Genomic DNA, 20,798 nt, shown 5'->3' on the forward strand with positions numbered 1-20,798 from the left:
TAATATGTAATTAATAAGTAAATTTATAAACTTTTTTTTTTACAAACATAACTATATTCTGTTTAGGCAAGTAGTACATGGCCGACCAAATCCATTGAATTTTGATGAATAATTTTATAAGTTTTTTTTTAAACAGTAACATAAATTATTCTCATTTACATGTCACTACTAAGTTTAATAATAATCATATTATTAATAGATAAAAAAAAATGAAGGGGACATGGAAAACAGCTCATCAGAAAACAGGTCATTTACAAAGATTTCATAAAATAGTTGTATAAAACTTGAAAAGCATGCATTCATGTGCATATTATTGCTGTCTTCAATTATGAGAGGGAGAATCTCAATCATCTTTGCTGGAACATTTATTATTATTATTATTATTCAAAATATTGAATCAATTTTTACTTATAACTCTCAATTTTATTAAATTTGTGAGTAAATATTAATTTTCAAAGTGGCATTATTGAATAAATTAACCAATGAGTTTAGTAAACCTACATGTTACATGTGCTTTTGTAAATAATTCTACTACAATATTAGGCCTGCTAATAAATTTGGTCAAACTCACACAACACAAATAAATTAAGATTTTTTTTTTTAAGTAAAATTTATTCATTGAATTATTAACTAAAAAAATTACTAATTATTTTTCTAAAATTAATCCAAAATCACTTAACTATAATTATTTTCTTCCAAGATTAGTATAAAAGAGAAAAAAGGAAGAGTAGTAGAAAAGATTTTAAAAAATTGTTCATATTAATTTGCAACACAAGCACTGCGGATACCAGAACGACGTCGCATCCATCTTTTTTTTTTTTTTTTTTTTTTTGTGCCTAAAATAGACATTTTTCTAAGAAAATTAGATATGTGGCATGCGAGAGAGGACGACCCACGCGTTCAGCCCAGTTAGGCAGAAGTAGAGCCCATATCATATTTGGCCCACATCAAAAAACATAATTTTCTATTATTAAATATTATACACCAAGAATCTTTGATATATATAGCTTAAATTAATAAAAATATAGTATTTTATTTAAAAAAAAAATCCCAATAATATCATTAAGCTTTAAAAAAATTAAAATACTCTTGAACTTAAATAAATCAATATAAATATATATATATATATATATATTATTAGTTATAAATGGAAACTTTTAAAATGGTTAAAAAACTCTAATTTTTATTATTTTTTTAAATTAGTATTTTTTTAAGAGTAAAAAGTAAGTTCTCAAATTTTAATAATAACTTAAAAAAATTATATATATATATATATATATATATATATATATATATAATATTCACATTTTTTTCACTTCAAAAACATTTTTAAGCTTTTAATTTTTTTTTTAAATAGTAACAGTTGTAAATAATTTATGAGAGTTTATTGACGATTTTTGTTTATATATGGACGATAATATTTTTTGGACTTTTTTTATAGAGGTAAAAAGTGCTAATACAACATTCAAAATCTTGTGGTTAATTTTTCTTTTTAATTAATATATGAAAGTATTTTTAATTTTTTTTAAGTGAAAGGGTATTTTAAAAAAAAATTAAATGGATATTTTTTGGACGGGTACGTTTTAAACAAAATATTAATAGTCTTCATCCTATTAATAAAATTTAGAGATTTTTTTTAATACAAAATACAAAACAAAAGTATATTGATATTGTTATTATCGTAGCCCCTCTCTATGTATTTTAGTAGTCATCATGATTATTTTCATTTTATTCTATATATTTTTTTACATCGTTAAAAATGGATTGAAAAAAATATCGAATTTTCTTAAAATAACTATTTTATAAAACATATCGAACAATTTCTTTTATCATAAGAAATCTCCATATTAAAAGTTATTCATTTTTGTAAAACTCTCCTTCACACGTTTGTGAGCTGTATAGCTCTAATTTAGAGAAAGTTTGCTCTCAAATTTTAGTAGTAAATTAATTAAACCAGAATTTAATTACCCTTTTGAACCAAAACTTAAATTAATATAAACATAATTCAATTAGAAAAAGGTGTATCAATCAATACTCTCAATTAAATATAGACTCATAGATCTATGTTTGGTTAGATGTCAATAATAATAAATAAATAAATAAAGACTAAATAATTAATACGATGCTTTTAAAAAAATATATAGTTTAAATTAAAGTTTGGAATTTAGTGGGTAATCAAATGATACTCACCAAAATTAAAAAATATATATAATATTAAAATGCAATTCTTCATTTGTCATTTGTATAAGATCCTAACTTCAACTTTTATATGTACATTATATGAAACACGTGCAGCTTTTAGATGTCCTTTGTACATTTTAATCAATTATTGTAATTTATTTTTATTTTATTTTATGAGTTGTATATCAATTAAATTACGACAAGAATTGTGGGTGTCAACATCGATCGGCAAAAGGCCGCTTTCAAAAGAACTCAAATTTGATTTCCCCACCTATTTATTTTCAATTTAAGTTTTATTTATTTATTAATTATTAATAGCAAAAAAAATCATACTTTTTTGTCACGCCAATTTAGTATTTAATTATTTGAAAATAAAAGCTACAACACTTTCAGACTAAATAGGAAGCGAGCTATAAGAGTTTGACGTTTATTAAATTATTAGTACGTACCTCACAACTATTGCTTTCAATCCTAAGGTTGTAATAAAATGTTTTATATGCTATCATTTCATCATCCACTCCATATTTCACTTTCTTATAGACGACATTTTGTAGAAGTCAATTTTTTTTAACGTTTTTATGAAAATGTCACGAATGCCTTATTTTATAAGTTTCTAATTTTAATATTAAAAAAAAAACTATTCCTTTCGGAATTATTTTGAAATTATAGTGGAATATATAAAAATTTCAAATATAAATAAGTAAATTAAAATTGTTTGTGTTCAACCTATGCAACATAGTAATAATTCTTATAGTATATAATAAAGTATTTGGTTAATACATTTTTTTCAGAAAGAATCTCTAGGGAGTTTAATAATGAAATTTGGATATTATTTTAAAATGTGGTGTGATCCAAAACAGTCAATTATTTTTGGACATTTATCCCTCTCAAATATTCCCAAATGTTTTGAGGCTCTCATTTACCTACTCTTGTTTTATTTGTGATATTATGTTATATGCCAGCACATGCTACTTAAATCTTAACTATTTAAATTCGCTTTTTATTTTTTAAAATTAATATGATTCAAATTGGAATGTTTGGGTCGTTCATGCAGAGTAGCAAACTCATCCACATATGCTTAATTTTCTACAATAAAAAATAAAAAAATCCTCAACCCAAAGACTGTATATATATATATATATATATGTTTTTTTTTGCCATATATAGTCTAGACTTAGATGGTATGAATTGACATAACTAAAACATACCAAAATTGTTTTGAAACAACCTTAGAAATGAAGTAAAAACTCAACTATTTTCCTTTTACATTCCTTTACCTATTTTTACCTTAAATAGTTAAAAAAAAAAACAACACTAAAAAACACGAAAAGTATAATTAAGAAATTGTGAAAAATAAATACAAACAAAAAAAAAAAAAAAAAAAAAAAACTATCCTTGTTTTCTCGCTTATAATTTTCATTTTTGTAGGTAACTGATTCAATTATCAATTAAACTTCAAATTAAAAATAAAAAAATATATATAAATGAGTGAGAATAGAGTATGTGGAAGACAAAAAAACAAAAATGGGTATTCATAATTAAACCTCCGTCGACAAAAACAAGCTCTTGACGAAAAGACAGCGTTGCAGAAGATGATAAAAAGGTCGCGACAAAAGGTTTGGACGTCGGCTACTATCAGTTGGACGTGAGCCATGACGCCTTCACAGCTCTATATTTAACGTAACGTCGTCTCTTCCCTCCTCCAACCATTTATGGACCTTTCCTCCTCCGTTCACTCTCCTACGTGCCTTCTGTTTTCTCTTGGTTCTTAACGCACCCTCCAATTTCATACACCTTACGCCATTTTCTTGTTTTTATCCACAAACAACGACCATTCCCCACCTTAACAAAAGAGGAACAACAAATTAAACCCCACACAGAACTCTGCACTTCCTTTCAAAGCTTTTTACATGATTTCCCCCTTTTGGGTCTACAAAAAATGTGGAATTTTAACTTTTGTTTGAGAATTTGAGCCATTTTGTTCGTCACAGAGTCTGTGATCCTCTTCTTCTTCCAAAACCCACGTGACTTTCTGTTTCTGATTTCAAAATGTTTCTCTATCTCTAGAGGGTTCTCTTCTTTTAGATAAGGGTTGAATGGAAGCGTGATGCGAAGAGTCTAAATTTTGGGGAATGGAGGACATATGGGGTGCGTTCTGTGGAGGGTATGATTGTTCTAGTGGTACAGACAGACCTTGTGGTTTTGACTATGGATTTCTTTCTCATTCCTCTTCATGTATTACTCAAGCCTTGATCATTTCTTTTGATTTTCTACTCTTGATCTTGCTTCTATCCAATATTGTGGGGAAATCAATGAAAAGAGTTCACATGTCGAATCGAATTTGTGGCGGCTCGGGTTTGCGGAGTTTGTCTGCTATCTTCAATGGCTGTGTTGGATTGGTGTATCTTAGTTTAGGCATTTGGAGTTTGGTGGAGAAGGTGAGGAAAGATCACAGTGCTTTGCCTTTGCAGCTGTGGTTATCAGCTTCCTTCCATGGCTTCACATGGTTGTTGGTGAGCTCTATTATTAGCTGCTGGAGTAAACAGCCTCCAAGACCCTTCTTGCGCCTATTGTCCATTGTGGCATTCTTGTTTGCTGGGATTATTTGTATCCTTTCACTTTTTGATGCTGTATCGAGCAAAATGGTATCAGCAAAGATGGTGTTAGATGTTCTATCTGTTCTAGGATCGGTTCTATTATTGTTTTGCTGTTTTGGATGTTTTAGTCACCAAGATAGTGAGGAGAGCATCAATGGGAATGGTCTTTACACCCCATTAAATGGTGAGGCCAATGAAAGCGGTAAGCTTGATCCTCTTACTCCATTAGCCAAAGCTGGATTGTTGGGTAAAATTTCGTTTTGGTGGATGAATCCTTTAATGAAAAGAGGGAAGAAGAAGACTCTCAACTGTGAAGATATACCGATGATGCGCAAGGAGGATCGAGCTGAAAGTTGTTACTCACAGTTCGTAAACCAAATGAATGAGCACAAAAGAAAAGAGCAAAGTTCCCAACCATCAGTCCTCAAAGTCATCCTTTCATGCCATCGGAGGGACATATTCTTGTCTGGATTCTTCGCTTTGTTGAAGATACTCTTTGTCTCTGCTGGTCCTCTGCTTCTTAATGCCTTCATTTTGGTCGCCCAGGGACAGCAAAGCTTCAAATATGAAGGTCTTGTGCTTGCCATTTCACTTTTCTTCTCAAAAAGCATCGAATCCATATCACAAAGGCAATGGTACTTCAGAGCCAGGCTTGTTGGTCTTAAAGTCAGGTCTTTGCTCTCAGCTGCCATTTACAAGAAGCAATTGCGATTGTCCAATGAAGCTAAGTTGATGCACTCGAGTGGCGAAATCATGAACTACGTCACGGTTGACGCGTATAGGATCGGAGAATTCTCATTTTGGTTCCATCAAACTTGGACCACGAGTGTTCAGCTCTGCATTGCACTTCTGATCCTCTACAAAGCAGTGGGAATAGCAGCCATTGCCTCCTTCATCGTGATAGTTCTATGCGTAGTTGGCAATACTCCAATTGCCAAGCTACAACATAAGTTTCAGAGTAAATTAATGGCAGCACAAGACGAGAGATTGAAAACGTTCACTGAGGCTCTTGTAAACATGAAAGTCTTGAAGTTATATGCTTGGGAAACCCATTTCAAGAATGTAATTGAGAAGCTAAGAAAGGAGGAGCACAAGTGGTTGTCAGCCGTGCAATATCGAAAGGGATATAATGGCATTCTCTTTTGGTCATCTCCTGTTATTGTCTCTATTGCAACCTTTGGAGCTTGTAGCTTTTTGAACATACCGCTACATGCCAATAATGTCTTCACTTTTGTATCAGCATTGCGTCTTGTTCAAGAACCTGTTAGATCCATGGGGGATGTCATTGCGGCGATCATTCAAGCAAGGGTCTCATTTACACGGATTGTTAACTTCCTGGAGGCACCTGAGCTGCAAAGTTCAAGTGTTTGTAGAAAGCAAATGAAGATGAATGATGACTGCTCCATTCGGATCAGCTCAGCATCTTTCTCATGGGAAGAGAGTTCAATGAAGCCTACTCTTCATAACATTAATCTAGAGGTCAGGCCAGGTTCAAAGCTTGCAATTTGTGGAGAAGTTGGCTCAGGAAAATCAACTCTTCTAGCAGCCATTCTTGGTGAAATTCCAAATGTCGAGGGAAATGTAAGTTATATCACTATATTTCATAGCTGAATTCATGATGATATGATTTAAATGGCCCTCTAAATTCATTTCACAGATTGAAGTTCATGGAAGGATTGCTTATGTGTCTCAATCAGCATGGATCCAAACAGGGTCCATTCGAGATAACATTTTATTCGGCTCTGAAATGGAGAATTGGAGATATCAAGAAACACTCGAGAAGTGTTCATTGGTGAAGGATCTTGAGTTACTCCCTTATGGTGATCTCACTGAGATTGGGGAAAGAGGAGTAAATCTCAGCGGTGGACAAAAGCAGAGGATTCAACTCGCACGAGCACTGTATCAAAATGCCGATGTATATCTTTTGGATGATCCGTTTAGTGCTGTTGATGCTCATACTGCCACAAGTTTGTTCAATGTAATTCACAAATTCTCAATCTTTTTCATTTTCCTTTCTAATTGCTCAAACAGAATCAAAAGCTAATTGGGTCCATGTCAGGGATATGTTGTGGAAGCTCTCTCGGGAAAAACAGTTCTTCTTGTGACTCATCAAGTTGATTTCCTGCCTGCTTTTGATTCTGTCCTGGTAGGTTCATAGCAACTTATCCAAACATGTTTTTTACAAAATTTAGCTGCTTTGCTCCTCGTACTCTGTTTTGAATCAAGATTGAGCTATTTGAATGCTCATTTCTAACATCCAAATTTGTGATTGCCACCGGCAGCTGATGTCCGACGGGGAAATTCTAGAAGCGGGCCCTTACGATCAGTTGTTGGCACATAGCAAAGAATTTCAGGACCTTGTCAATGCACACAAAGAGACTGCTGGTACTGAAAGGCTTGGAGATTTCTCTGCTATCAAGAGCTTAAGAACATCTTGTAAAGAGATCAAGACATCTTATATAGAGAAGCTGTCTGTAGCAGCATCTGATGATGCTAATCAGTTAATCAAGCAGGAGGAACGCGAAGTGGGGGACTCTGGATTCAAGCCTTATATTCAGTATCTGAATCAGAACAAAGGGTTCTTATTCTTTTCCTTGGATGCTCTCTCCCATTTAGCATTTGTGGCATGTGGGATAACGCAAAACTCTTGGATGGCTTCCAACATTGACAGTCCCAATGTCAGCAACACACGCTTGATCGTAGTTTACTTGTTGATTGGAGTTTCTTCTATATCATTCTTGGTTGCTAGATCAGTTTTAACAGCTCTTTTGGGATTGCAATCATCAAAATCATTGTTTTCTCAGCTACTCACGTCTCTTTTTCGCTCGCCGATGTCCTTCTATGATTCCACACCTCTTGGAAGGATACTCAGTCGGGTAAACATCCCGAGCTGCAACACAGCCCTTTTGAGAATGGAATGAAACAAGTTTCTTATATTTGTTTATCCTTTTATAGGTCTCAATGGATCTTAGCATTGTTGATCTTGATGTCCCATTTAGTTTAATATTTGCTGTGGGTGCGACCTGCAATGCCTATGCTGCTCTCGGAGTCTTAGCCGTCATCACCTGGCAAGTTCTGTTCATCTCCATACCAACAATCGTTTTGGCAATTTGCTTGCAGGTAATGAATATTTTACTAGAGGAATACTGACTGATATGAACTGAGATATGAACTGACAAGGAAAAGTCATGTTTTTTTGCACAGAGATACTATTTCGCTTCTGCTAAAGAACTCATGCGTCTTAATGGAACAACGAAGTCAATAGTAGCTAACCATTTGTCGGAATCCATAGCTGGAGCAGTGACAATTAGAGCTTTTGCAGAGGAAGAGCGATTCTTTAAGAAAAATCTTGAATTTGTTGATGGAAATGCCAGTCCATTTTTTCACAATTTTTCAGCCAACGAGTGGCTGATACAGCGGTTAGAGATGCTCAGCGCAGTGGTTGTTGCCTCCGCTGCCTTTTGCATAGTGTTGCTACCAACTGGAAGCTTCAGCCCTGGTGCGGATTTAATATTTTCATCATTTTCAGATATCAAATCTACAATTTTTAGATGTCAATGTTACTAAGTTCTATGTTTTTCTTGAAGGTTTCGTTGGAATGGCACTCTCTTATGGCCTTTCTTTGAATGTATCACTGGTCTTCTCCATCCAGAATCAATGTAATCTAGCCAATCACATCATTTCTGTAGAGAGATTAAACCAATACATGCATTTATCAAGTGAGGCTCCTGAAATCATCGAAGAGAACCGTCCCCCGACCAACTGGCCTTCTGTCGGAAAAGTGGAGATAATCGACTTGAAGGTACTGTATATGTTAGTTAAAAGCTGAAACCTTTGAGGAGGATCAGCAAAGTGACCATTATGGTATTGTTTTACAGATTCGGTACAGACCCAATTCGCCCCTTGTTCTTCATGGTATTAGCTGCACGTTTGAAGGAGGACATAAGATTGGGATTGTTGGTCGAACTGGGAGTGGGAAATCTACTCTTTTAAGTGCCATATTCCGCTTGGTTGAGCCAGCGGGAGGGAAGATTTTAGTGGATGGTATCGATATCTGCTCGATTGGACTTCATGACCTGCGTTCACGCTTTGGAATTATACCTCAAGATCCAACCCTTTTTAAAGGGACTGTTAGATGCAATTTGGACCCCTTAGTTCAGCATTCTGATGATGAAATATGGGAGGTGGGTGATACTTTGTTCTTGACGAGTTCATTCTGCATAATATTTGATTCAGCATAGTTCTGAAGTTTCTACGTCTTGATCATGCAGGTTCTTGGAAAGTGTCAACTTAGAGAGGCTGTTGAAGAGAAAGAAGCGGGATTGGATTCCTTGGGTAATGTTTTTCTAGTTTCTCCTAGTAGAATTCTGGTTGTCAATTTGGCTAACATTTTGTGAATACCAGTTGTGGAAGATGGCTCAAACTGGAGCATGGGACAGCGCCAACTTTTCTGTTTGGGTCGTGCGCTGTTGAGGAGAAGTCGAATATTAGTGCTTGACGAAGCAACTGCATCGATCGACAACGCCACGGATATGATTCTGCAGAAAACTATTCGATCCGAGTTCGCAGGCAGTACTGTGATTACAGTTGCTCACAGAATACCAACTGTTATGGATTGCACAATGGTGCTTGCTATCAGTGATGGTAAGTTTTTCCAAGATTTTAAGATTCTTAAGCAAAGAATTCAGTCAAAAACAAGTTTAAAAATGCATCAATCCTGGTTTTGTTGTACACAATTTTCAGGGAGAATAGCAGAATATGACGAGCCGAGCACATTGATCAAGAGAGAAGGGTCTCTATTTGGACAGCTTGTCAAAGAATACTGGTCTCACTCACCATCTGCAGAATGAACTTGAACCTATTTGTTCTTTTGCTTTCTGACGAGAACTTCAATAATGGGGAATGGATCTTGAAGCTATTTGTTCTGATGCAATCTGCTTCATTCAGAAATGGCCATTTCCCCATCAGAGAAGCTTTTTTAATCTGTAATAACCACATTTTGTTAGGGAAAGATATGTTCTGATCCAACCCATTTTCTAATCAATCAGTTTCGTTAGGGACTCAAGAGTTTGTAAAGTATCTTCCCAAATTCCATTCTCAAACTGCATCAATGTTCATCTGTACCACAGTAAATTTTGTGGGGAGAAGAATGCGTTCTATCAATTTTATTCCCCTGTTCATCAAAGCAGTACAGCATTGAAAGGTAGAGTGTGGTGAACAAAAAGTGGATTCCGTTGCTACCAATTGTGGAATGGGAAGAAAATAGATCAAGAAATTATGTTATATATATATTGACAGAAAGGAATGAATGATTGCAACACATGGAGTAGTGATAAACTGTGTTCAAGGTCCTCCGAGTACAGCATTCTCAATATCTTCTCTGCTTAGTGCATAGCTAAATCTCCTCTCCACGTCTTTCTCAAGATTTCCTGGTCCACTCTTTAGATACCTGCAAAACCAACATGTGCATTGTGTAACTATCAAATTCAAAGCCAGTAACAGAACTTTTCACCACAACACCAATAATCGAACTGCCATTTTCGGTTGGTTCCTGTTTACCTTTTCGTGTGTGCACATGTGAGTGATGAGTTGGGGGCAATGTCTTCGGCCCCAATCGTGTATTCACTAGAAGAGGTAACATGGAAATTGACTGAGGATAATTCGTTTAGGGAGGTTTGTTAGGCTAGCAGTAGTGTATTAGTAAGTAGTCTCTTTGTTATCACTATGTTTTGTATTTTGGATGGAACAACGGTTCGATTTCTGGCACTCTCGAGATTGCTGGAAGGTTATCATCGTTTTCTTATATTGTAATAGTTGTGTTTGACAATTGAATGGTAAGAAAGAAAGTATTCTTACAGAACAATTGATAACAAATTATCAGACTCAAAAGCCAGAATTGAAACGCACCAGCTAGCCTCTCTCTACTCTCAACCAAAAAGTTGGGTAAGTTTCATTCGTGATTTAAACATTTTGATGCCCTGCAAGACGTTTACGAGCATCCAAGAGATTTTAAAACCCGATCAAGTTTCAAAACAACGGTAACAGCCAGGCTATAACAATTCTCCCTGGTCATGTGTTAGGAAAGTTTCTGGCATGTGGAAAAGAGACTGAGCTAGGCTGTGCAACTAAATCTATTCTACAAGGATAAATTGAACTGGATGTAACAGAGGAGCCTAAACTAAGGTCCTCCATTTGCAGGAATGACTAATGTTCTTTTGCATCTGCAAAATGTTCACACTTCAATATCAACCGCTGAAAACCAGAACAGATCCCGTTTCCATTTAAAGTTCACGCTGCAAACTCTCTCCCTCTTTCAGGACAATTATATTGCATTGGAGGTCGATTGATCCATATGAATCTCGAGAGTGGATGGTTGACCGCTCAATACCTCAAAATTTTACATGCTCAATATCCTACTTAAACATTTACAAAACCCCGTCTCTATTATAACCAATCCAGAGGCCAAATAATAGAGAATTGCCATTCTCCCAGCTCAATCTTGACCATAGTTTCAATAATGACAACTGCAAGGCATCATTTTTCTATTCTCTGTGAGATTTAATACATAAAACAAGCATATCACTTAAGCAACCTAAACGAAGCAGTTGTCATATGGATGCTTGAATGAACACAACCCCGGAATCAAAATGCAATCGATATCTTACACAAGTTAAGCAACCTAAAGAAAAATCATGGGAAAAGGACTCCAACAAAATTCTCAAACTAAAGTTTGTTTCCTGATAAGAAAGTAACATGTAGGGCAACACTGAATGATTCATCCTCAATTCAATTCACGAAATAACCCTAATCAGAAAACGCAATTAAACGATAAAGAACCAAAATCCAGATTGAAAAACACAAATCCATGTCATAAAATCACAAAAAGGAGACCTATTGCGAACCTTATATAGAGGTCGGTGACATCCAGGGAGAGCTGGGCGTGCCATTCAGGCTTCTCGATTAGCCACACGGCTCGGTCCTCGTTACTCTGGTAAAATCCCAAGTTCTTTAACCAAGCCTCGATGCAAGGCAAACTGTGAGAGTACAAGGGCTTCTTCTTTTCCGGAAGCTTGTTCAGCCACTCGTCCTCTGAAGCAGAGAGCTCCTCTGCCTCGGATGACTTGGAAGAGACAATGCTCAAGCTTTTCCTGAAGGATTGAGAGATGGGGTTGCGTAATTGTGGGAGTTTAGTGGAAATAGGACGCCAAATCGATGAAATTTCGGGATGATTTGAAACGGGAGATGGGAAAACATTGGTACAGAGAGACTGAAAAGCAAAAGTGATGGACATTATCCTATCAATCTATATCTATACGTATACTTATCAGAATCGCTAATTTATTTGCAAACTCCTGATGGAAATGGAAGCACAGAGAGAGGGTCCTCCCACTTTCAAGGCAGGACTCGGAGGACTAAGAACGAAACTCCTAAAAGAAAGCGAGTGCAAACCTGGTTATCGGTTATCTGGGAGTATTTTATTTTATTATTATTTTTAAGCTCTAGAATTAGAAAATCTGCGTCAAATTTCAGACTAATTAACTGATAAAAGACTTATTATTTTCTAATAAAGTTACAAAAAATTTACCCTTTACATGAACAATGCATAACTAATTTTAAAAGCTTAAAAAAAAAATTGGTTTAAAAATATTTATAAATTTTAAAAAAATAACATTAATAAGTTTAGATAACCAAAGACGGGTAGATAGACGATTTTGATCCATATACTGATGGTAAGAATTTTTTTTATAAAGATAAAGAGTGTTAATGCTACTTTTAAAATTTTATCGTTATTTTTTCAACATAGTACTAACGGTAAAACCTAAGAAGGTTGACATTCAAATGATCCAAGTAATAATGTTTTAATTGGACTATGTTTATGCAAGTCTTTTTTTAAAATTATAATACAAAGATTTAGAATCGTATAAATATAAAATATGATATAGGTATGTTAAAAAATGATATTAATTGACCAAAGTGTGGAGCCCTAATTGGCTAGTGTCAACACAAAGTCAAATCGATGGCGTGGGTCGCAAGCATATATTAGGATAACACATAGTAAAGGATTTAAAATTTGAATTTTTCAATACCGATTGTATTATAAAATTGATACTAGAATTTCTTGTCATCTAAATCTTACTTTCGATCTTTAAAAATATATGCACTCAAGTTAGCTTTAAATTCATTAAAATGTTGATACAAAGTTCACGAAGCATCTTAGAATCGACCTAAGAAGTATCTACACTATTACCTAACAATGCAAAAGAAAACTCTCTAAGATAATCGCGAATGATCTTGAGGGGATCATCCTCGTTGAAGATACACAATTATTTCTACCCATCTCTATATTATTCTAGACATGCATGTTTTGAACTTAGAAGCACACCCGTGCGAGATTGTATTGACCGACTCAATAACCCTGCTTGGCCAGATCCAAGCATCTGCCCTTGGTTTAGTGCTTTTGTCTTGAATTATTCTTGGTTTTAGAATAATTCAAATTAAACATTATCTTGACCCTTGTATTAATCCTAAATTTTTTAAGCTTCTGTTCTTATCTATAAGCCTAAATATTTATAAAACTAATGAAACTTCTGTCCTTGTCAAAGGCTTTAAATTTAAGCAACATTACAATAATGATATCAAGAACATAGTCTCAACACATCTCTATATTTTTGTATATCAGTTTCATGGTTGAAATTTTCAAACACAAGCTTTCTACACACTATAAATAGCACCAAACCACTTCCAAACCTCAAACCAAGAAAGCAAAAGAAATCTCAGCAAAAATGGCTACAAGTTTGCAAACTCTTGTTCCAATTCTGTCTCTCCTTCTCTTGGCTCATGTTTCGACATCCAATGGAGGCAGCATTGCCATCTACTGGGGCCAAAGTGCTGCCGAAGGAACTCTGAGAGAAGCATGTGCCACCGGAAGATACAAGTACGTTATGCTTGCTTTTCTCAACAAGTTTGGCAGCGGTCGCACCCCGTCGATCAACCTCGCCGGGCATTGCAACCCCGCGAACGGCGGGTGCACGGTGGCCAGTCGTAACATTAAGTTCTGCCAAAGCAAAGGGATCAAAGTTCTTCTCTCCATTGGTGGTGGCATTGGAAGCTACTCCCTGGCTTCTCCTGCTGATGCCAAAAGCTTCGCGACATATCTCTACAACCACTACCTCGGTGGCCGATCATCCTCTCGCCCGTTGGGCGACGCAGTGTTGGATGGAATAGATTTCGACATTGAGCTCGGCTCGACAGCAAACTGGAATCTCCTTGCAAGGAACCTAAAGGGCTTCAGTAAGCCAAGCAGACGAGTTTACTTGTCAGCTGCTCCTCAATGTCCATTCCCAGATAGGTTTCTTGGAAAAGCCCTGAACACAGGCCTTTTCGACTACGTTTGGGTTCAATTCTACAACAATGCTCCATGCCAGTACGCACCTGGACACATCAACAAGCTCATATCGTCGTGGAACCGCTGGACGTCGTCAGTCCCGGGCAAGGGGAAGATCTTTCTTGGCTTGCCAGCAGCTAGAAAAGCTGCAGGAAGTGGATATATTCCTCCTTCTGTGCTAACTTCGCAAATACTTCCAAGGATAAAGAGGTCGCCAAGGTATGGAGGAGTAATGTTGTGGTCTCGATATTGGGACAAACAAACAGGATATAGTGCTGCCATTATAAAAAAGGTATGATATATAATTATACTATAAAGTCTAATAAATAAAATGTGTACGGGTCTTCTTCACATCTCTTTTCCTGAGAGATGTTTTATGTTCCAAGTGTCTCTTGTGTAATGTAATCTTCTAATGAAAAATGAAATATGTCGTTTGTATAAGGTCACTTTCCAAGTCCCATCCGAGAAAAATAAAAAATAAAAATGTCATATAAACCAGAATTAGTTTTTAGAAGAGTAGTTTCAAAAACATTTTCAAAATATATTTGAAACAAATGGTAAAATTCAAGATGAGAGTTTATAAGCATTATTTTTTAAAAGAAGAAAAGTTAATATTTTTCAAAACGAAACTATTGAGGATTGTTGGTGGTTGGCTAATTAAAAGAATGACCATGATTGAGAGAAGAGAATGAAGAGAATGATTATGAGTTTATAAGGAATACATCTCCATTAATATTATGAGAGGCCTTTAGGAGAAACCAAAAACAAAGACATGAGAGCTTATGCCAAAGTGGACGATATCTTACCATGGTGGAGATTCATGGTTTCTAACATCAACAGGAAGCATTTTCATTTTCTTTTAAGACAAAGAAATCCAAAAGATGAACTAGATTCTGTAGCAGCACAAACAAATCAAGTATGATAAGCCTAAGCCCTGAATTGAATTGACAGAAATCAGAAAATACTGAAGCTAGGCTGTAATTCAACTACTTCAACTACACACTACTGATGATAAGAGGCTTAGGAGCTGCGTGAGCCAAAATTTTTATCAGAGCTAAACTAGGCTACATAACCCAGAAAACAAAAATAAACTTGATTTATTTCTAGAAAATAACCTTGGCAGAACAGTTTAAGTGGCATTTCTCACGTCTCTTGGCTCTCTATTACACTTTACGGACTTGAATATTGTGAGTAGATGGGAACCGCCATATGGGTTGTTTGCCACTCTGAACGAGTGCTACCTCTTCTCCTTCCTTCACCATTCCTTGCCTCTGTACACGACAAGCTCAACGAGTCAACGACATTCCCATACATGGAAACTAGAGATTATATTGAGAAGCCATTAAAAAGAATACTGAAGAAAAATAAAAAAAATTGGCAGATAAGATACCTGCAGCATAGATAAGGCATCGCTAAAGGTCTGCTCAGCATCATCGGAGAATTGCATGTATATGGGGCACACTCCCTGGTATAAAGCCAACCTTTGTTGTATCCTTTTACTGCATGCCACAACAGGGTATTTAAGGAAACTATCATACCTGAAATTCTAGTGCCTAACTAAAATGTATATTTCAAATTCATGAATAACTTAATTGATCACATAAAGAAAAAGCATTTTCATCCATGATACTGGCCCTTTTTATAGATCCAAGGGGTAGCTTAACAACTTAGTGGATCCATATTAAAATTGCGAACATTTTCATCAATAATGAACTTGAATGTTTGTATGTGAGTGACCTGATGTTTACTTGATCGACCCACAAGAGCGCCTGATGCTCACACTTAGAGTACGGTAATAGGAATGATCAAAATCATATAGCATTGAAAAAGAAATGTGAAGGAAAGAAAAAGAAGGCTAAAGACTAATGATGCAGTTTGATAAGCACAAGTTTGATTCTGGTAGATAATATAAACAAAAATTACAGGGAAAAATGTAAGAATCTATCTAGGTCCATAGTCTATATGATTGGCTCTTAAGTAAAGAAGCAACTCACTCATTTGTAAAGGCAAATGTCGTCCCAGATGGCCGATAATGGCTGAGGAGGATTGCCATGAAACCAGTTCTAGTGAAGACAACTATTGAGGTTCCAAGAGTGTTGGACATCATCGTTGCATGATAAGCAAACATCTCGCTCATATGATTCTACGTGGATGAAAAGTTATCAAGTCAGTATCATAATGAAAAAAAAGAATGATAATAGAAGAGAGGTGGGAGAAAGCAATAAATCATGTTCTTATCGAAGAAATAGTGTCCATATCAAAGTAACATAAATTTAGTAGTTTTTAAATAACCTTGAATGTTTGACCAAGATTCAATGGCATTCGACCACCTTCTATGGTTGCTTCAGTCCGTAAGGCAACTGTATGCATTACTTTCACAGCTTTTAACGGGAATCTGGAAATTGTCATAATCGGTTGACCAAATGAACGAACAGAATTTATCGTTATTCATCAAATAGACACCAAAACAAAAGAAGTCGGTTAGACTAAGTTACATTTACACTAGATTCATTTGTTCCCCTTATATTTTGGAATTTTATACAGTATGCTCAATATCTGCACATCATGCATTCTAGCTGGTCAAATCCATTAATTGAAATGAACTTTTGTCTTGCAGCATCAAATCATTATGTACTCACCATAGAACACACAGTCTTGAAAACCATTGCAAGATCTAAAGAGACAACATAATTCGTACCAAAAATCCCAAAGATTTCTAGGATAAGAAAGAATTTCATTCAGCCAGACAGCATAAGTTTAATTAATAGCATATTCAGGAACTAAAGATTTCAAAAACAATATATTGTGCCCCAAATGTCTGAGCCAATCACAGGTTAACTGGTAGCATACTAAAGAGCTAAAGAGATAACTCACTTTCCATGAGCAGTTTCTCCAGACAGCATGATTGCATCAGCACCCTCTCTAACTGCAATAGCAATGTCAGATACTTCTGCTCTGGTTGGTGTCGGATGAACAATCATACTCTCAAGCATGTTAGTAGCCACAATGACAGCCTTCCCCATGCCTCGACACAGGTTGATTATCTCCTCCTTCATGCCGACCAATTATGTTTAGAAAGTATGAGATACGAAATACTAACATCCTGAGTGGGGGAAAATAAAACAGAAAATAACACCACTGCTTCTTTATTGGAAATTTTAACTACCTGCAGAAGTGGAACCTCTTCAATAGGGAGTTCAGCACCAAGATCACCTCTCGCAACCATTGCCTACAATCATAAAAAAGAGGAATTTGCCCTTAAATTAGCAACCAAGACCCAGACTATCAACAAAATTGAAAACATTTGATCGGAACTCAAAAAACGAGGCTATGAAGAAAAACAAATAATTACCCCATCAGAAGCTGTAATAATTGAATGCAAATTTGGTATGGAGTCTGCGCTTTCTATTTTTACAATCACATGAATATCAGCATCACAGCCTGCAAAGTCAGGAAGGTTAGCAAGTCTAGAGCAGACTAACAAGAATGCAGCATCCAAATTGACTTTCTAAGCACAACATAGAGATCTGAAGCTATTTACTCTTAAGATACTTCTTCAACTCATGAACTACTTGTGCATCCTTGACGAAAGAGACAGCGTAAAAATCAACTTTGTTGTCAACTCCAAATTTAATATCATCCCAATCCTTCTCTGCAAGAAACAGTAGCAGTAAAACATATTTTTTGAGTCAAATGCGAAAAAGGAAAATAAGGAAAGGAGAAACTTTATTAAAAGGTGAAATCTGTAGGATATGCTAATTTGAAGTCCAACCAGTAATGGAAGGCAGTGTTGCACTTTTCCCTCGAACATTTAAATGTCGCCTGGACTTGAGCTCTCCTCCATCAACAACTTCACACTTGACAGAATCCTCTGTTTTAGACTTCACCATCAACGACATCATTCCACCTATAATAGATTTAAAGAGTCAATATTGTCACCATGCATGAGATTTGCACAAAAAGGTTCTTCATTTTCTTTACAAAATTTCAACTATAATAGTCTTATGATGTAAGATGAAAATGAACATTAATCATTATTTTAAAATAGAAAAGCAAGTTTACAACACATGAGACCAAAAAAGAAAAAGGAAGAAAACAGTACATAAGAATAGAAGGGTATCGGCTCACTGTCATTAAAAAGCATTAACATGTCACCGTGGGGAAACGGAAGCAACATAAATGTATCAAGAAATTAGTAGAATACAAGACTCCTGTGCTTCAAAGCAAGATTTATCACCCCATGGAATGTAATCCAGTATTCTATCTAAATAAAGCTTCAAACTCGGGGTAGAAATATATATATAGAAAGTAGAAAAAAAAAAAGCAATTAAAAAAAATTAGCATACCATCAACAAGAATCATGTCCCCAACTTCTACATCATTAACAAAGTCATCATAGTTCACACTGACAGAATCTGCAGTGCTAACACCCCTCCGTATGGTGAAAGTGAATTCCTGACCACTTTCTAACAATATTGGTTGTGGTAGATCACCACTCCTAACCTCAGGACCCTGACAAAATGAAATAGACACTTAATATATATTAATAAAAATGACTGAAACTGACCTTGAGAAAAAGATCAGAACTTTAAAAGAGACAAAAAAAAAAAAATGTAAATAAAAACATAAGGCACAAGGCAGATTGCAAACCCATTGTAGAGTTGAAACTATAGGCTTGCTTTTAAAATTTAATTATTAATCACTGGCAGGTAAAAATGGAAATATAATCTTCTACCAACATTTATTGTTGGGTTAATGAAATGAATGTATTGAATATGGGGATACAAATAGCTTGCCTTGGTGTCTAGCATGATTGCAATGCAATTGTCTTGTGATTGGGCGTTGTATTCTCTGACTAAATCTATAACTTTCTGATGAGATGCATGGTCTCCATGAGACATATTCAATCGAGCAACATTCATTCCAGCTTCAGCCAGTTTCCAAATCATTTCCTTCGTGTCAGTCGAAGGTCCAATCGTACACACAATTTTTGTCTTACGTCTAACTGTTGGCTTGGACCACATACCAACCGGTGTATCACCAAGTTGTTGAACTGCTCGTAAATGTTCAAATTGCTCATCTGCCTGATAAGTAAGATTCAGAATGGTATTAAGACGTGAAAATTGAAATTCACTTGCATTAGCAGCCAATGAAGGCTGCAAAGTATCCATTTTCAAACTAAAGCAAAATAAGAAGACTAGCAGAGTATTTTGGAGCAACCGTATGAGTATGTATGAAGATACGTGTGTTTTCCCACTAGAAAATTCGAAGATTAAAGAAAAACCAGTATGTATGAAGATTCTTCACTTTCTCAGAGATATCAACAGCATATTAAGTTTCCAGCCGGACAAAAAAACTTTGCGCATCTAAATTATGGATCCATACAACTTGACGCTATACAAATAAACTACACCACTTTGCTTCCTGAATGCTACGTCCCTTCCAGACAACTACGCAATTCTTCTAAGAAAAGTCATTTCAATATTCAAATTCTATGACTCCAGCTCCCCCTTTTTCCTCAATCTTTTCGTAACAAGCAAATAAAAGCCCTTTCTTCAAAAAGAAAACTAACAAAACAGAAGATCACAAACCTTCTGAACATCCTCAGGTGATACCGGAACAACTTCAGCTTGAGTAGCTCCCTTGGATGTGATTAGACTTCTCCTGTATGCAAAATTCCAACTCTTCTTCTCATGCCGCAACAGTTTGGAGCCAATACCAAAAGACCGAGCCCTGTCTACTCGGTCATGCACAGATCCCGAGCTGGGACACAGGAATGTGCTGTGAATCGATCTCGTAGCCACCACCTGTGACATTTTACGAACAAAAGCAAAAGCAGAGAGGAAAAAAACTAAGCGAGAAAGGTCCCAAGGAGAGATTTAACTGAGGGCGAAATGAACAGAGAACTTCTTGAGGACTCAAACGTAGAAGAATTCGCCACAATCCTCAGGCGGATTCACCAATGCAAATGTGAGAGTGTTAGAGAGCTTCGGTTGTGTCGAAGAAATGGGAAGCTATCGCAGTTGAGCTTCCTTTAAAGCGGCGATTTTACTCATAAAGCGCTAGCAATATACAAATAGTAAGGAGGCGCATGGAGCGCGTGCACTCAACTCGCCTTCTGAGAAAAATATGCTTCAAATTGTCCAATAAATGGGCCCATATTTGGGCCTGACCATCACCCTTTTGGACCTCTACGCTATCTTCCCTTCTCGCAAGGCTCAATACATTTGGTTCAACTCCATGATTATCATTTCAAGTAGATCCTTCATTATTAAAATTAGACTGAATTGTTTGCTTTAATAGAAATATAATTAAAATAATAATAATAATAAATTTCGATTTTTTAATTGATTATTTAAAATGTAAATCTGTAATGTAATAATTAATTTACTTCTATTTTTCTTTCAATTGAACCGAGAATAAATACATATTAATTAAGGAATATAGTGATTTGAACTTTTATTTTAAGAGAATAAATACATATCTGATTTGAACTTTTATTTTAAGAAAATAAATACTCGCCGATTACCCTTAAATTATGCTCACTTTTGCTAATAAATTTAAGAACATAACAAGCTTGTATGAGCTAAACAAGGTGTCCGCACTTGAAATTTACGAAATTATCCATCATTTTT

General features: G+C 35.5%; 4 protein-coding genes across 4 annotated transcripts; 2 read left to right on the forward strand and 2 right to left on the reverse strand.

The window, feature by feature from the left end:
* Positions 1-3,874: 3,874 nt before the first annotated feature.
* Positions 3,875-9,922, forward strand: LOC111482564 (ABC transporter C family member 10-like). The gene is made up of 11 exons (XM_023128382.1): positions 3,875-6,359; positions 6,436-6,756; positions 6,838-6,924; positions 7,061-7,654; positions 7,734-7,898; positions 7,983-8,277; positions 8,366-8,580; positions 8,657-8,962; positions 9,050-9,113; positions 9,183-9,422; positions 9,522-9,922. The coding sequence occupies exons 1-11, from the start codon at positions 4,314-4,316 to the stop codon at positions 9,626-9,628; spliced, it is 4,440 nt and encodes a 1,479-aa protein (XP_022984150.1). The 5' UTR covers positions 3,875-4,313; the 3' UTR covers positions 9,629-9,922.
* Positions 9,917-12,228, reverse strand: LOC111482568. Its single transcript, XM_023128385.1, has 2 exons — positions 11,681-12,228; positions 9,917-10,227 (listed from the first exon to the last, which is right to left on the reverse strand). Exons 1-2 carry the CDS (start codon positions 12,067-12,069, stop codon positions 10,122-10,124), a joined length of 495 nt encoding a protein of 164 aa, XP_022984153.1. The 5' UTR covers positions 12,070-12,228; the 3' UTR covers positions 9,917-10,121.
* Positions 12,229-13,492: 1,264 nt separating this feature from the next.
* Positions 13,493-14,604, forward strand: LOC111482567 (hevamine-A-like). Its single transcript, XM_023128384.1, has one exon. It carries the CDS (start codon positions 13,562-13,564, stop codon positions 14,459-14,461), a length of 900 nt encoding a protein of 299 aa, XP_022984152.1. The 5' UTR covers positions 13,493-13,561; the 3' UTR covers positions 14,462-14,604.
* Positions 14,605-14,986: 382 nt separating this feature from the next.
* LOC111482565 (plastidial pyruvate kinase 2-like) lies at positions 14,987-20,206 on the reverse strand. Its single transcript, XM_023128383.1, has 12 exons — positions 19,755-20,206; positions 18,960-19,247; positions 18,510-18,675; positions 17,936-18,070; positions 17,705-17,815; positions 17,516-17,604; positions 17,330-17,392; positions 17,038-17,213; positions 16,456-16,558; positions 16,158-16,306; positions 15,554-15,662; positions 14,987-15,434 (listed from the first exon to the last, which is right to left on the reverse strand). Exons 1-12 carry the CDS (start codon positions 19,977-19,979, stop codon positions 15,327-15,329), a joined length of 1,722 nt encoding a protein of 573 aa, XP_022984151.1. The 5' UTR covers positions 19,980-20,206; the 3' UTR covers positions 14,987-15,326.
* Positions 20,207-20,798: the final 592 nt, after the last annotated feature.

This window comes from Cucurbita maxima, unplaced genomic scaffold (genome assembly GCF_002738345.1).
Source record: "Cucurbita maxima cultivar Rimu unplaced genomic scaffold, Cmax_1.0 Cma_Scf00008, whole genome shotgun sequence".
Classification (NCBI taxonomy): domain Eukaryota; kingdom Viridiplantae; phylum Streptophyta; class Magnoliopsida; order Cucurbitales; family Cucurbitaceae; genus Cucurbita; species Cucurbita maxima.

What these genes read in the sequence shown, in the direction of transcription:
- LOC111482567 (XM_023128384.1), top strand. Translation starts at nt 13,562, where the DNA reads ATGGCTACAAGTTTGCAAACTCTTGTTCCAATTCTGTCTCTCCTTCTC.
- LOC111482564 (XM_023128382.1), top strand. Translation starts at nt 4,314, where the DNA reads ATGGAGGACATATGGGGTGCGTTCTGTGGAGGGTATGATTGTTCTAGT. An exon ending in AACTGGAAGCTTCAGCCCTG is followed by an intron (nt 8,278 to 8,365) that starts GTGCGGATTTAA and finishes TTTTTCTTGAAG; the next exon opens with GTTTCGTTGGAATGGCACTC. An exon ending in GGTGCTTGCTATCAGTGATG is followed by an intron (nt 9,423 to 9,521) that starts GTAAGTTTTTCC and finishes CACAATTTTCAG; the next exon opens with GGAGAATAGCAGAATATGAC.
- LOC111482568 (XM_023128385.1), bottom strand. Translation starts at nt 12,069, where the DNA reads ATGTCCATCACTTTTGCTTTTCAGTCTCTCTGTACCAATGTTTTCCCA. An exon ending in GTCACCGACCTCTATATAAG is followed by an intron (nt 10,228 to 11,680) that starts GTTCGCAATAGG and finishes TTGGTTTTGCAG; the next exon opens with GTATCTAAAGAGTGGACCAG.
- LOC111482565 (XM_023128383.1), bottom strand. Translation starts at nt 19,979, where the DNA reads ATGTCACAGGTGGTGGCTACGAGATCGATTCACAGCACATTCCTGTGT. An exon ending in GTTGAAGAAGTATCTTAAGA is followed by an intron (nt 17,605 to 17,704) that starts GTAAATAGCTTC and finishes CTGACTTTGCAG; the next exon opens with GCTGTGATGCTGATATTCAT. An exon ending in ATGCCTTATCTATGCTGCAG is followed by an intron (nt 15,435 to 15,553) that starts GTATCTTATCTG and finishes TGTCGTGTACAG; the next exon opens with AGGCAAGGAATGGTGAAGGA.